At 50.5% G+C, this 14629-nt stretch overlaps 6 protein-coding genes across 6 annotated transcripts; 2 read left to right on the forward strand and 4 right to left on the reverse strand.

The window, feature by feature from the left end:
- Positions 1-20: 20 nt before the first annotated feature.
- On the forward strand, positions 21-1416 carry BGZ61DRAFT_498279 (uncharacterized protein; the record flags this gene model as incomplete). Its single annotated transcript, XM_046251263.1, has 2 exons — positions 21-778; positions 828-1416. The coding sequence occupies 2 exons, from the start codon at positions 21-23 to the stop codon at positions 1414-1416; spliced, it is 1347 nt and encodes a 448-aa protein (XP_046098135.1).
- A 620-nt stretch (positions 1417-2036) lies between these two features.
- On the forward strand, positions 2037-3029 carry BGZ61DRAFT_537966 (uncharacterized protein; the record flags this gene model as incomplete). The annotated part of the gene is made up of 2 exons (XM_046254595.1): positions 2037-2736; positions 2812-3029. 2 exons carry the CDS (start codon positions 2037-2039, stop codon positions 3027-3029), a joined length of 918 nt encoding a protein of 305 aa, XP_046098136.1.
- Positions 3030-3509: 480 nt separating this feature from the next.
- Positions 3510-4628, reverse strand: BGZ61DRAFT_537967 (uncharacterized protein; the record flags this gene model as incomplete). Its single annotated transcript, XM_046254596.1, has 3 exons — positions 3510-4008; positions 4058-4466; positions 4514-4628. 3 exons carry the CDS (start codon positions 4626-4628, stop codon positions 3510-3512), a joined length of 1023 nt encoding a protein of 340 aa, XP_046098137.1.
- Positions 4629-5732: 1104 nt separating this feature from the next.
- On the reverse strand, positions 5733-6631 carry BGZ61DRAFT_364655 (uncharacterized protein; the record flags this gene model as incomplete). The annotated part of the gene is made up of 2 exons (XM_046241540.1): positions 5733-6118; positions 6169-6631. The coding sequence occupies 2 exons, from the start codon at positions 6629-6631 to the stop codon at positions 5733-5735; spliced, it is 849 nt and encodes a 282-aa protein (XP_046098138.1).
- Positions 6632-7856: 1225 nt separating this feature from the next.
- BGZ61DRAFT_558232 (RTA1 like protein-domain-containing protein) lies at positions 7857-8803 on the reverse strand (the record flags this gene model as incomplete). Its single annotated transcript, XM_046255713.1, has 3 exons — positions 7857-8284; positions 8336-8584; positions 8638-8803. 3 exons carry the CDS (start codon positions 8801-8803, stop codon positions 7857-7859), a joined length of 843 nt encoding a protein of 280 aa, XP_046098139.1.
- An 869-nt stretch (positions 8804-9672) lies between these two features.
- BGZ61DRAFT_118277 (amino acid permease/ SLC12A domain-containing protein) lies at positions 9673-12332 on the reverse strand. The gene is made up of 8 exons (XM_046237013.1): positions 11801-12332; positions 11485-11728; positions 11340-11429; positions 11077-11288; positions 10875-11027; positions 10503-10824; positions 10209-10450; positions 9673-10144 (listed from the first exon to the last, which is right to left on the reverse strand). The coding sequence occupies exons 1-8, from the start codon at positions 11954-11956 to the stop codon at positions 9911-9913; spliced, it is 1653 nt and encodes a 550-aa protein (XP_046098140.1). The 5' UTR covers positions 11957-12332; the 3' UTR covers positions 9673-9910.
- Between the last annotated feature and the right edge of the window lie 2297 nt (positions 12333-14629).

Raw genomic sequence — 14629 nt, forward strand, 5'->3', positions numbered from 1 at the left:
TCATCCAACTGCTTTCAACAATGCTCGACTTCCAGCGTGTCTCCTGCTGGATCGATACGCTACCCGATACCTTGCCCAACACATTACCTCATCTCCGTCCGCACGACGAGCATCCGCCACGACTGCACACTAAGTTCTCGTCCACGAAGCGAAAGACCCCCCAGCAAGAGCCCAGCCCTCCCTCATCGCTGGACGACCCGACTGAGATGGAAGAACACACACCCAAGCGACGCCGAACGGGCGACCCGAATCGCACGCCGCGACCAACAAACCGAGGCACCATGTCTTCAGCTGCGAGCTCCACAGCCAGCTCGCTTGCGCCCTCGGAAGGCAGCGAGGCACCTTCGCGGTCATCGTCCCCGAAGAAACAAATGATGAGCTTGCGCTTGGATGACGGAGGGCTCGAGTGCCGACAGCTCAACATTGACACTGCGCCTCCCGCCGTAGCCGACTTGCTCGTCGCAATACGGGAGATTGGCAACGGGCTCGAGATTATTCCCCACGCGAACAAGACGATGATCCTTCAAAACCCACACGTTCGAGACCAAAACATGCGCATCTGGCGATATGCGTTCAAAGAGCCCGACGCGATAGACACGCTTCCCGGTTATACTCCAGCAACAGACGAGGTGGCTCTGGTGTGTGAACTAGCGCGGCAATGTCACGATAAAAGCCACGAGGAGGCATCTTGGAACATGGAGGTGCATCACCGCCTGCTGCAGGCCGTCTTCAGGAAGACGGGATCTTCCGAGGGCGACCTATTCAACTTTACAACATGGTGAGATCCAGACGTTTCCACGATTAACACACACGCTAACAACTTCTAGCACAACTGCCCGTCCGCACAGCAAATACCTTCCGTACTCCTCGCCCGCCAAGATGGTCGACTTCTGCCTCTACCTCGACAGCCCCAGCGATACTGACTCCCTACAAGCCCTCGGTCGCCGAACCCCAACGCTGACCGTCAATCACACCGACTTCGCGCCGTTGCAGCTATCCCCCATCGCCCTGAGCATCGAGACTAAGCGTCCCGGGAAGGAACTCGACGCGGCGCAGCTACAAATGGGCATCTGGCACGCGGCGCAGTGGAAGTTTCTACGCTCCGTCGTCGGGTTGACGGGGCAGCCTTTGTCGAGCGCAGAAGAGCTGCCGAGGAGGCAGCTGGCCGACCAGGCGCTGGCAGAGCTTGGGTTCATACCGGGAATCATTGTACAGGGCCACCGCTGGCTGTTTGTCTTTTCAACGCTCGAGGACAAGAAGACGGTGCTCTGGACGGAGCGGCAATTTGGCACGACCCAAAGCATCTTGGACACGTACCAGATCGTGGCGGGACTTCGTCAGCTCGCAGGATGGGTGAGGGATGTCTACTTGCCGTGGTTCCAGTGCAAGGTTCTCGAGGTTGAGAATGGAACTTGAACCTGGCATTTACGCACCTTGACCACTCCATCATCCGCTCTTCATCTCGGGAGCCCTTCCTAAGCGCAGCAAACACCGAAGCGCCGAGCGCCGAGCTCCCAGCCGTCCTTCGCGTATCATCACGGCCTAGCCAAGCCAAATTGATGACACGCACAGTCGTAGACCAGCCCAGGTACTTGCCTCTTCCCGCGTGACTTCACCCTCGATTACGTCTGACATGCAGAAAGTGCCGAGCCAATGACAGTCCTTCTGCAGTATGCGTGGGGATGTTGAAATCTCAGTACGAGAACTAGGAGGCCGAAACAGCGCGTGCCTTGCGATACCTGTCGATGAGGTGCAGTTGGTCAACCCAACGTATCGCAAGGGGCCGGTAGTGTCCTCAATACAACTCTAAGGAGCCAATTCTTGGATACATCACTAGATAGAAGAGGAAGATAAGACAAAATGCAGAGGAGAAGCCATTGTATCTCATGACTGCCACCCAGAACGAGGCGCCGCACCGCCACAAGCAAAGGATTGCGAACTACCCCGCATCTGCCTTGTTTATCAGCCACATAGTGATAATCCTCCCTGCATTGCAAACTCTTCCATCAACATCTGCATCTCTCAACACTTTGACGATGGCTTTTCCAATAGACAGGCTTCCCCGGGAGATCCTCTCCATCATCTTCTCGCTTGTCACTGAAGACACGCCCGGAATCAAATCGACAACCCAGCGTGTGCCGGAAGACAGTCTCGCCCGATGTGCATCCGTCTCACACCAATGGCAACAGTACATCGAACGCCTGACCTTCCGCAACCTATATGTGACACCGCACAGAATAGCATCTGCCGTTGCAGATAACATTCTCACTCCTCAGCGTCTGTCGTATCTACGCTACATCCAGGTCGAGTTCAGCTTCGACAGGAGAATGAAGAGAGGGAGACGCAAGGAACGAGGGTCTATTATTGGTCATATCTTCGAAGACACCGTAGAGTCGCTCTTTTGTCTCCTCGAACAAGCTCCTCTCTACCCACACCCTTTTATCATCGTCGAGTTCGCCATGCCTATCCGCAGCATTGAATCTCGCATTCGGGGCCCCGTGTACGGCTTGCCGTTCGCAGAACGCCGCACTCAGTATCCCAAGTTCGACTACGACAAGCTTCCACCGTTACCGATGGTGGTTTCCTTCAGAATGAGGCTCCTGTCTTCTGCCATCACGATTGAACCTGGCAAAGCGTGCCTCATTGCACACAAGATGCCGCGCTTGGAGACGGTAGACTGGGAAATGTATGATGTAGACAGGATGGACATACACAAAAGGATGTGGTTGCGAGATGGTAGGCGTTTATTCCACCTCCCAGCACTCCCACATCACGTCTTTTGTTTCCCGGAACTAACTCGATTTTATCTAGGCTTCGCTAGGAACCTGAGCAAACTGCCCAAATCTCTAAAACACCTTTCGGCCAAGTACTTTCGGCCCCTGCGAGGTAAAGATCACGCGGATCAACCTCAAAGTATTGTACCGACTGGCTCCGACGGCGATACTCTGAGCAATGCTCTTTTTCACTTCACCCAACAAAACGCACTTACGGGTTTCTATTTCAATGATAGCGTCAAGCCCACAATATGACCAACAGACTCCACAGAGGTTCCCTGTTGGCCGGGTTGGCCCGGCATGCAGAACTATACCCTATCCCTGCATTTTGCAATGCCTTTAGGGAAGTGGCTTGGTATTAAAGATAGAAGCTATCGCACCTGGAAGAATTCGGCGTGATAGAAGCACTTGTTCCACCGGATATACCTGGTGAGCAGAAGAAGAACAAGTTCTACACCCTGGAAACGGCGACGGCCTCTTCCTCGCCGGGGGGAAATGTGCAGGGCAGATGCCGAGTGTTGAACGGTTCAAGCTGGACTTCTTCGACAACCCGCTCAGCACTTGTCTCAAATTGAACACAATTCACTCTGCCGAAATCCCATGTGTAGAGTTCAGTAGGGTTGCTATGGCCCAGCCTAGTAAGGAAACCATTCAAACCTAGCGCGAGACTGCAGGAAAGCTGAGGAGGGAATTTGGGTTCAAGTTGGATGATAGGGTCATAAAAAAGTTGCTGTTTTACATAACTAGTATCGGAGTATCATTGATCACCACGTCGGTCCACCTCCGAAAAGCCTGTTTCGCCCACACAGTCCTCAGAGCCTCCAAGCCAGCCGGGATACTTCCAAACCCAAACCCAGTGTAATCATACAGATCATTCAGCCGCTCCGTGAAAAACTCGCGATGCTCCGGCAAGATACTTTCAGCCGCTCCAATGAAGTAGGTCCAGACCAATGCATGAACACCCTTGACATGCATCCCCAATCCAAGCACGTTCTGTCGCAGTTGCTCCACGAGGTGGATTGATTCGTATTGGTGGAGTGAGGACTCGACGCGACGCCGATATATTCTACCGGCGTCTAAGATTGCGGCTCTTATCAGATTCACATTGTTGTAGTGCTCTGACTCTGCAGTGAGTTCAGGATATGCCATGAATTCGAGGTAATAATCCGGAGGTCTAGTGAAGATCTCAACGCCTTTCGCTTCATTGGTTAGAGGTATTCCAAAAAGCTGGAACCTAGATGAAATTAGAACAAAGACCATCCGTGCAGTACGTTAGCACTTACATCTTGACCTGCTGCCAAAAGAACTCTTTCAGTACCAGCGGCAACGCTTCTATAGTTCCAGGAGATTGGATCAAGCAGGCCAACATTTCCAAGAGATAGCCATAGTTATCAGCTCCAGTGATTGTCTCGCCGACTAGAAGGACTAGAATCGTCGCTAGTGTGAATGGGTTAAAGACTTGGCCAGACTGCAGCTGCATTGAGTCGTGTCGCAGTTTCTCAATAATGGCTTGGTAGTCTGCCTCAGCAGCTTGTCGCATTTCCGGTATCCTTTCGGCCAAATGGAATGATGCGACGACTGAGACGGCTCGACCAAGACACTCGTCCTGGCAGGCGAGGGGTATAATGATGTCTCTGTAGCCGTTGCTGATGGAGTCGAGCACCACCATAATGGGCGCTATGCATTCGGAGACTTGGGTAAAGTTAGGAATGAAGGCTTGACGTGTAAATTGTACTCACAATGGTGAAAAAGTATTCGAGTCTGAGGACTCAGAGATTCGTTCAGTGCAGGTCGTAGATGTTGCTCGAAATGAACAGCCACACCTGACCGCCGAGAGACAAATTTCCTCGACATGTCGGAAAAGCCCACTGAAGTTTTCATCTCGGCAGCGAACGGGTGACCTGCATGCGCATGAGAGCTTTTCAACTGATCCCGCGCATCAACCCCTCGCTGTCGCTGACTCTTCTTCAACTGTGGAGGGCTAGGAGCGTCCGCTTGTGAGGTTACGAATCGAAACACGACATTCTTGGGTCTAGACCCCGATTGAAGGTTGACAGGAGTAGTTTGAGCGCTAACATAGCGAAACCCTTGGCCAGAGCAGCCAATGCCCTTTTTCAGGCATTTGAGGCATTCTGGTTCCGTTTTATCGCATTTGATACGCCTTTTACAGCATTCATGACATCCTTTAAACATTCAGGTCAGTTACTAGCACCACTGACGGGCACGTCAAATTGATAGACAGGTCTTGGGAATCTACCATCGTTTCGACGAGCCAACATAGCCAGCCAGATCCCAGATTTCCTCAGTTCTCCTGGCGCCAAAATATTGGCGCATCCAAGGGCTTGAAGTTAACAGGTTCGAAATGCGTGGATAACTTTCAATTGGAATCAGCACGCACAAACGTCTTCGAATTATTTCGTGGTAGAAAATGGGAATGCAAGCTAGCCTGGGAGTATGGAGACTACGCCGGCGTGACGATAACTACGCCAATTACAGATGCTCAATAGCTTCCGCATCCAGACAAGCGTTTAAGCTAATACTTAGACTAGGTACTTAAGTTAAGCTAACGTACGGGAGTACCTTGGTGCGTGTTCGTGTTGGCTCTTGAACATCCACTTTGAAGTCAGCTACCCTGGAGCCTGAACGGTATTTTTGGCAACTCATCGTGCCGTGATAGATCCTAGGCGCAATCTCAGATTGTAAAGCATTACGAAATGGGCATGACTGAATATTAATTTCTGAATGTTCGCCTCTATCCACGTTCTTACCTTCGTAACGAGACGTTGTTTGCATTTGGTCATTATGTCACAACCCCTGGGTTCGGAGCTGACATTGAAACAACGAGCATTTCCTTCCGAGATGTCGTTTCTCACCATGCTGATTTGCCTTTCAAATGTCATGACAAACTTTGTGACTCGTTTTTAATAATGTTTAGTAATAAAGCCGCCCTAACCGCCCCTACTTGCTACGATGCTGGTAATCTCCTAATTTGAGTCCCCTGAGTCCCCTGTCGACCGTGTCTATAGTCGGGTTAATTTGTTTAGAGAGGTCGCAAGACTCATATGATTCGCAATATGAGGAGTAGTTTCTCTGTAACAGCCAGGTAGGGCTTCGGATCTTAGACACAATTGTCTGGACAGCGGTCACGCTGTAGCCAGAGAATGGTGCTCTGGCTCGGGGGCTCAGAATTTCATGTTTGTTCGATTCAATAGTCAATGAACCGAGAAGCATGGATGAACACTCAAAACAATAGCCTGCTTTCTCATGGGTGAGAGAGTCAAGCAAGGTATAGAGTGCTGAAAAAGTCCGACTAACGGAGATTTGCCGGCTCTGATCAATTGAGTCTGTGGAAAGCATCAGTTAAGTGAAGAATAAATGAGTGGAAATCACCTACCAAGTATCTCTCCTGGAATTGGGAGATCTGCCACCTTGATTAGGCACTTCGAGTGTCGAACGGCAAGCTCTGTCATTTTTTCGAATATGTCGACTGCAGAAAAAACCCAAGATACGAGCAATACAAGTAGGGACTCGCTTCCATATGACGTTGGAAGATCTTTCTTTAACCCCTTGAGCCAGTAGTCCCAAAAGACTTCGACCACTTCGACGCAGTCATAGTAATCCACAATGACGGCTACCTTGGCGAGCATCGCTAATCTGAGGGACCTCGGGACAAGTCGATGGTGACCATGGATGATGTCCAGGACGATTATGAAGGCTTCTAGATCCCATTCACCCACCGAGATCTCACGTAATCGGCCGTGGCAAGCATGCGATTCCACCCACGGTCCCTCCAGCATTTTTCGAAAGACTGGTGAAGCGAGGATCAAGTGTCTTGAAGAAACGCGCAATCGAACCATGTTGGGTTGCCCATCCGCTTGGACGTGACCCCAAATAGGGTTGTCCTCGTTGGCAGGTTTCTCGTCCTCGGGAAGCACTTCGTCTGGTGGAGCAGGCTCGTCTTCGTCAGAATTGTTTTCCGGAGCGGGAGGCTCCTCGACGTGCTCTTCGTCCCAATCTCTTGGATAATCCTCTGAAGCGGGCGGCGGCGGTACGTATTCAAGGAATGTGCACTCCAGGCTATCGTTGGACCAAGCGAATACCAATGTTTGATTTTTCAATACAAGCTCTATATCCCCCCCTGGATCTAGTTCATAGGGCGATGACTTCATGTTGTTAGAGCCACGATGTTGTAAAAACAAGAGATGGTCGAGCTGAGGTAGTTTTGATCGGTGCTCCTTGCTTAGACGTGTTTGGTAGTGCGGATTCAGAACAGAGACCAACAACACAGCATGATGAGATCTCTAGATGCAGCGAGAATGAATAAGACCCTTTTGATCTTTGAAGGTGGAGGAAGGACGAAAACGGGAACAGAGGTGCGGGGTCGACTGTGGGCTGAAAATCAAGCTCGTCAGTTAGCGAGCCCGACGCAAAAAGCAATTCTATCCAATCAATATCAGATGTGCACATCATGTCCATTCCAATCGAGTCTTGGTGATTGAGTCCCGTGAACTTGTTAGCCAGGTACATAGTTTGGCTGTTTTCCGACTTCCCAGCCACCCTCGTCATTATTACACGGGTCAACATCCAATCGACCACCAAGTTGATAGGACACTGCATCACTGTGGGCAACACGTCGCCACGTTTCACAAACACGCTTATTGCTGTTCGCTTTCTAATTCAACGATGTTGCGTGCTTACGTGGCCGAAGCTTGTCACCACTGGGCAAGCTGATGCACTCCGTTTTGGCGACGACGACGTGAATAGGAAGATTAGAAAATGAACAAAGATGATGAAAATTAAGAGGAAAATAATTCGTATGTATTGAATACGTATTGATGCTAAAACATAAAATAATTGTCACGCTTATCGCTATTAATAATCCGACGATTGAAGTTCCACAAATTCGACTTTCCAGAACGAAAGCTCAAATCCACAACACTAAGGAACTGTAATTAATGATATGATGTACCTTCAACTATCGCGGAATGATTCCATCCGAACATGTATTGCAATACGCCCGTGGCAGAATTGCCACCCCCCGGGAGAAAAATCATATGAAAGCTACTTCTTGGACCGGGATTCTTAGACCGATGACACCTCGACGTGGGCAGCAGAAGGCTTGTAATGACTTCTCTGAACCACAGCACTTGGGTGTTGAATATTGAACAACAGCGCGCACATCAACATGAGGGCTGAATCCAGGCAGTAGAGATACACCTCTTTGGTCTGTAGCACGCTGTGTGGCCCTGCGGAGAATTGTGCAACTCTGAAGATCGATCGAACCATGATCAATAGAGAAGCACCGTATAGGACGAAAATATATCGCTTCCAAGAGAGTGTCGTTTGAATGCTCGCGGAAGTTGGATTTCGTACGATGCGGTAGTGGAAGACGGAGATGACTGAGATGAAAACTCCAAAGAAGGCGATTTGGATCGCCAAGCCGCCAAGAACAATGTCCTGACCTTCATCTATACCGTTCTTGCTATCTGAATTTGAAAGTATCACACCGCCTGGGCTTTGTTAGTCTGACTCAGAGAAGCAGAAAGGCTGGCGACGCTTACCGATGGTCTGGACCACAAACGAGAGGACGTCGCCAAGGACAAAGATCTTGGTCAACCAGTTGACTCGAACGATGGAGAGCTTCTCAGCCTCCAAAATCCGAATAATTCGGCCCAGTATCATATAAATAGAGGCAGCGAACAGGGCGGGTGCTAAGAGCAGGAGGAGAGTTTGGGCGATAAATGGACCCTTTTGCCAGTCTGGGGTTTGGTGTGCATTGATGGATCGAGCAATGTACCCAAAAACTTCGACTGTGAGGAATTGTTAGATAAGATAATAAACAGGTGGATCGGATGCAACGCACAGAATACGCCGATGACAAAGGGAATAAAATACCAAGTCCGGCCCTTGGCTAGCTGGTACAAGTGGATGAAGCCGGAAACGCCGAAAAGGCCTGCAAAGGTAGCGGCAGCGACCAGAGAAGGGTCATAATGATAGCGTGGGGGAGTGAGATCTGTCGTGGTGGACATGGTTATTGAGCTTGTTGGACTTGTTGCGAATGGTGGGTGGATGCAAGCACATTGGGATGGAGACGATGGACGATATATCCTGATTGCTCTTTGTAGCTCCTCCTGAATAGCTCGAATGACGCTCTCAATCAGGAAAAGTCCCCCAGCCCAGTCTCTCCAGCCCTGCGCCACCACAACTTTGTCTTTCTACACTGTGAGTGATTGCATCTGAGACTTCCCGCCGAGTCATGCGTAAAACGCCGTGGCTGTCCCCGGAAAGACGTGCACAGCCGGGAACAGTTAGAACAATAAGAAACGCATGCATCAACAAGTGCACGAAAGTACCACCTTAAAGACCTCTGCCTATTCTTTTGCTATCCTATTAAAGAGAAAACGTGATTTTAATATGTCTCTGCTCTTACCTAATATTAATAGGCATCTTTAAAATAATTTTAATAATTTTATACCTTAAATAGGGTGCCCTAACTTTTGCCGGCCTACTCAGTGGCTTGCCCGCTCAGTTCCTCCAGCTAATTATGCTTCAGCCTTCAATCTTACGCCACTTTTCTTTGTCCTGGCAACTCAAACCAATGAAGCTCAAGAGTAAGCCAAAATGCGCCTCCGCATCGGTACATCGGGACTACAATTGCCGTTGTGTTGCGACGTAAGAGGCTTTGATGTCGGCAATTTGTGTCCCGTCCACCGATATCACGGCCTCCGGGGTGGTGGCGCCCCGATGGCCACAATAAAAGACCAGAGAGCAGCACAGATATCAACAAGATGAAGCAGAGGTGCACAAAACCTGCCTACCCAAATGTATGGACCATGGATATCGCCATTTCTGCTGAGAGTGGGTTCATCACATTCGGATCCGGCTTGATGGCCAACAGGCGTTTTAAGCATGTTCATGAAGTAATTCTAGTAGCTCTAGTCTCTTAATCGCCAGCACACGGTCAGAGTCACAATGTTGAAGATGCATGTTGACCCACAACCGCGAGCATTAGATTGATGGCGCCGCAGATAATGGCGCCGCAGATACCGGCTCGCTGTGACTGCGCCATGATCATCTCCAGCTCATACCTCTCTAAATCCAAATGCGCAAATCCACGGTACAAAACCCCTGTCGGGTTACCACAACTGAATGTAGGTCAAGAACCGTCTCCACGAAGGCATGGCGTAGTAGTTGTCCAACTGGGTGATTTCAGCCTGGCTGAGAGTGCGTCGGCCCGTGACAAGGTCCGCCGTCTTTGGGTCGCGCCAGGGGGTCTTCATTATCACCTTGTAGCCGGCTGTGAAGACGACAATAATGAGAATACCAATGGCGTATTGGAAGAAGTTGTATGCGCTGAAAGGGGTGGTGCTCTGTAGACTGTCAGCGCACTTGAACCTAACGAGACCGACTTGAACACGCCAAGGGGAAACTCACCAAGTCACCAATTCCGGCGCCAAGACAGCAGGCCAAGAGCAGGATGGAGATCGTCATCAGCCAGATGGGTGCGGTGGGCCACGCAACAGACTTCCATGCATACACTTGCGAGAAGAGCGCATCGTTCTGCGCAGCAAGTGCCTGGTGGAATCGCCAGGAGGTGAAAGAAATAATGATCCAGTTCATGAAGAATGAAGCGCTGGTAATCGACAACAGCCAGTTGAACACTTCGGCACCGCTACCTGAAGAGTGCATTAGTTTTGGTCCCAGAGAATGTGACTGCGAGGCACGTACCGTTCAAGTTGAGGTAAGTCAACAGCAAAGCTGTAGCACCCGTAATGACTAGAGACCAAACAGGTCGTCCCTGCGCATCGACGCGAGCAATGAGTTCGGGAATGAGCTTTTGGTGGGCCATGGTTCGCAGCACTCGGGATGCGAGATAGACGGATTCAGCTGCAATGGCAAGAATACCGATGATCATGCAGGCGTTCATGAGATCAGCAATGCCCTTCACCCCGGCATTTGTGACAGCGAGGACGAACGGTGAGGAAGTGACACCGCTGCCGCCAAGGAGACGTTCGTCATCAGAGGGAATAAGAAGAGTGATGAAGATGACCTATTAATCTTTAGTTCTCGCACTTCTGGTTAGCGGGATAATGGACTTACGCTCAGCATGTAGATGACGTTGACACGGAACGGAACAAGCTTGGTGGCATGAGCCATAGAATAGCGCGGCGATTCGGCTTCTCCGCCCATGATACCAATAAAGACCTGGTCTCCAACAGCCCAGACGGCCAATAGAGCACAATTGGCGAATCCCTGAACGAATTAGGATTTTACTTGTACGTTTTCAAATCGGAAAACTCACAAAAAAGCCATTCTTGAACACTGGCAAATCCCTCCAGTACGATCCGTCGTGAACCTCACCAGTAGGTCCGGCACCACCAACCAGGGCAATGGACAGGATGATGATGAGGATGAAGAGGAAGATCTTGATCAGCGACGTGACGTACTCAAACCAGGCAAACGCCTTGTTGGGCAGCAGGAAAATGGCCAGTGTCGCAAAGGTGAAGATGGTGACTGAAGAATACTGTTAGCGTATTGTCGCAAAAGATTGGGGTGCCTTCTTACGTGAAGCTGCCAGAGGTAACCCATCTGCAGACCAGTACTTGATCAGGATGTTAAAAAACACAGCCTCTGCGCCGACAACCGCAGTCCAGCCTATCAATACGTTAGATACCTTCCATATCAATTTTAAATAACAATCTGCACTCACCAAGCCACTCGGCGAATCCAGCTCCAAAAGCCAGCGCCGGGTCAACCCAGCGGCCAGCGTAGTCGATGTAGTTGCCAGATGTCGGGAACGCAATTGTCATCTCGGAAAGAGTCTGAAGAACAGCCCAAACACATGAACACACAAGACCATAAGCTATGATCATGTTTCCAGGACCGCCATTGGCAAGAGCTTTGCCAGTTGCGATAAAAACGCCGCTGCCGATATTTGAGCCGAGAGAGATGATCTAGAGTAAAGTTTGGTTAGCACCAACTTCTTATTGATTGACACGCAGCTTCGTCTGCAGGAATACACTTGCATGAACTTGGCGAGGAGAGAAGGATCGCTGGAATTCGCCATTACGGCTGTCCTCGATGTCAATGATTTGCGCCTCGGACGTGCTTGTAACGCGTCCGATGGGACCCTCCTTGGAGGGAAGCGCATCGTCCGATGCACCTTTAGTATCGTTGAGCATGGTGGATTGATTTTAGGATCTCAAGATGTCCTAATGAGGGGGAGTAATTCAGAAAAATTGATGTAACCTAAGCGAGACAACTATTGGCGCTTTATACTGGGGTGGTTGAAAATGGCAGGTTTAAAGGTTGAACACCATGAGCTGGCCAAGGGATGGGAATGGCAGGTGAACACCGGGTCCAACGCCGATTGCTAGTGAGTGTGGCTCAAAAACGGTCCACCGTATGACCCTTGCAGTTAACGAATAACGGTCGGGATCGTTTCCGATACGTCATGGCAGGGAAGGTGGTAATCGGAGGCGATAAGAGGCTGATAGATGTTGATATATCATACGTGGTAAGACTTGGCGACGGGGGCAAGCTACGCCGTAGGGACAGCGGTGAGGGACACCATTGGTAACGCGGATGGGATCCCGATCAAATGCTTCTGCGTGATGAGGACTGACTCAGTTAGACAGTAACGGATTTGCCGAGCTAGCTTGTTCGACCAGCAATCTAGACTCCTTGTCGTGGGAGCACGATTCAGCTTAGCGCCAACTCAAAGCGTGAGACGCACGGCGACAGCGGGGAGACATTCCCTTCACAGATTTGTGATAAGGCACAAAAGGCCGAATGCAACGACTCCAAAGATATGTTATCAGGTGCGGCTGATATGAGGATGGGGGACACGAGACGCGGGCTAGGGACTGCAATCCGTACTCCCGGGGTCACCCCTATTGAGGATGACGGACAGGTATTGCAGGACTAGCGAACGATGCTTGGCGTTTGGCTTGCACTAGATAACATCTTCACTAGCATAAACACAGCCCCAATGAGCAGCCGCAGATAGCAGTCGTCGCGGTGGATTACCTTGTGTTTAAGCCCAGGTATTGCACGGCGACAGCGTCAGGGCGTCGCGCAACCTGCTATGCGAGCAGCGGGCGTAGAAGTGGCGGTATCGGTGGGATTCAGCATTGAGGCTCTTCGTCAATCAAACAGAAATGTGCCAGTGGCTGGATTTATACGATGGCCCCTCTGCAGTCGCCGTGCGGAGCCGCAGTGGGCCACGGCCTCGAGATTGCGTCACTCATGCCCAGGAAGATGACCGAGAGAAGGCTGTTCGGCATGCAAAGCCGTGTTGCGCTGAGTAATTTATGGGCCATGGTGATTCGGTAAACTGGGAGTCCCGACCTCTAGAATCGCGATACCGAATGCACAATGGAAGGTCAAGCCGATCAGTGCAGGCTTCTCGGCGAACCTCCCGTTAGCTCCCGCATGTGCTGATGATTTAAACCCAATGAACCCTGTGTAACGAGAAAGCTGAAAGTCGGCTTGATCACGCTGGTATTGCAACGTGACTCTCCCGTCATGTCGTTGCCCTCCACCCCAGCCCATGGGCTTGTCACCACATGGCAATCGCGGGGTTGCCTTTCCTCTCAATGGAATAGCACACACGATGTTGCGGGTTAGTGTAAGCGCTACGATGAACGCCTCTGGGGTCGCCACCTTGCCCCCTCCCGGGCCTCCCGTGCTTTATGGGAGGCTCGGCGATGGATGCCGATTCCAATGACCACAGTATCGGCTAGCTTCAGTTACTACTGGGCTCGTATAACGCCTGAAAACTTTCGGTTCGGGTGCCATTCCGTAATGTTGCGTGAAGCTATCGTGAACGGTCTCGTGTGGCGTCAGGGCGGCAACAGTCACCCCTACTAGCCTTCATTCTGTATGGTGCTTGCCACGGGAATAGCGCAGTAAGATGATCTGGGTCCCCTGAAGACTAGAGTTGCATATCCCAGCTTGCCCATTAATGAATGCTACGAAAGTCATTCCGGTTCAACTTGTCCCCTCTGATACAAGCAATTTCCCACATCTTCGCTAAAACTATGCTAGCCGTCGGGGTCGGAGCGAAATAAAATAAGGGCCTAATATCTTCGACCGTCGTGACCACAATGGCGCTTGGCTTTTTACTTATTTCCAGGCGTAGTGACACATCCCTAGACTGTGTGTGAAAGGCTAGGTAGCCATGGATACGGTTGGATAAGTGCAATAGGAGATATACGAGGAGCTTGGGTACCCGAACATAGATCCTCGCCGTAGAACGGTAGATACTTATACTTGAACATTATTTAGACACCCATTGGTAACAATGGCTCTTCAACAAGTGTCCACAGGCTACGTAGAAGGACCAATGGATACCCAAGGCCCCCTTCGTACTTTTAGTTGAGGCCCTCGGACTCTCCTCCACAACAGATATTTGGTCTTTTATAAAGGCTTTAAATGTGAGATTTGCTACTTGGACTCGTTCCTCTTACGCCGATGCGTATTCTATCATGCGTCTTGAATCCGGCTGCGCTGTGACGGCGGCTACCCATTTGTCCGCGATGGCATGCTGAGAAGGATTTACTCGAAGGCTAGCTCTTGACTACGTCAAGAAATGACAGGTAAATATGTTCGTGATACCAAGTGGTCTATTTATCGATTTAATAATCTAATTAAGCCAAGCGCATAAAATCAATCCCATTCATATGGATGACGCGGGCGGGTAAGCATTTAAACGACCCGCGGCGGGGAAACGCGGGGAAGCAGGGATGGATTCCCCTTCACCCTAGACTACTAGACTAACGGTCCACAAATGAACTTTTGCAGGAGCTGAAGAGCTGATTTTGGTCAGTGTTTCTCCCTCCGCAGAGTCCCTG

Source organism: Ilyonectria robusta, assembly GCF_021365365.1.
Source record: "Ilyonectria robusta strain PMI_751 chromosome Unknown BGZ61scaffold_26, whole genome shotgun sequence".
Taxonomy (NCBI): domain Eukaryota; kingdom Fungi; phylum Ascomycota; class Sordariomycetes; order Hypocreales; family Nectriaceae; genus Ilyonectria; species Ilyonectria robusta.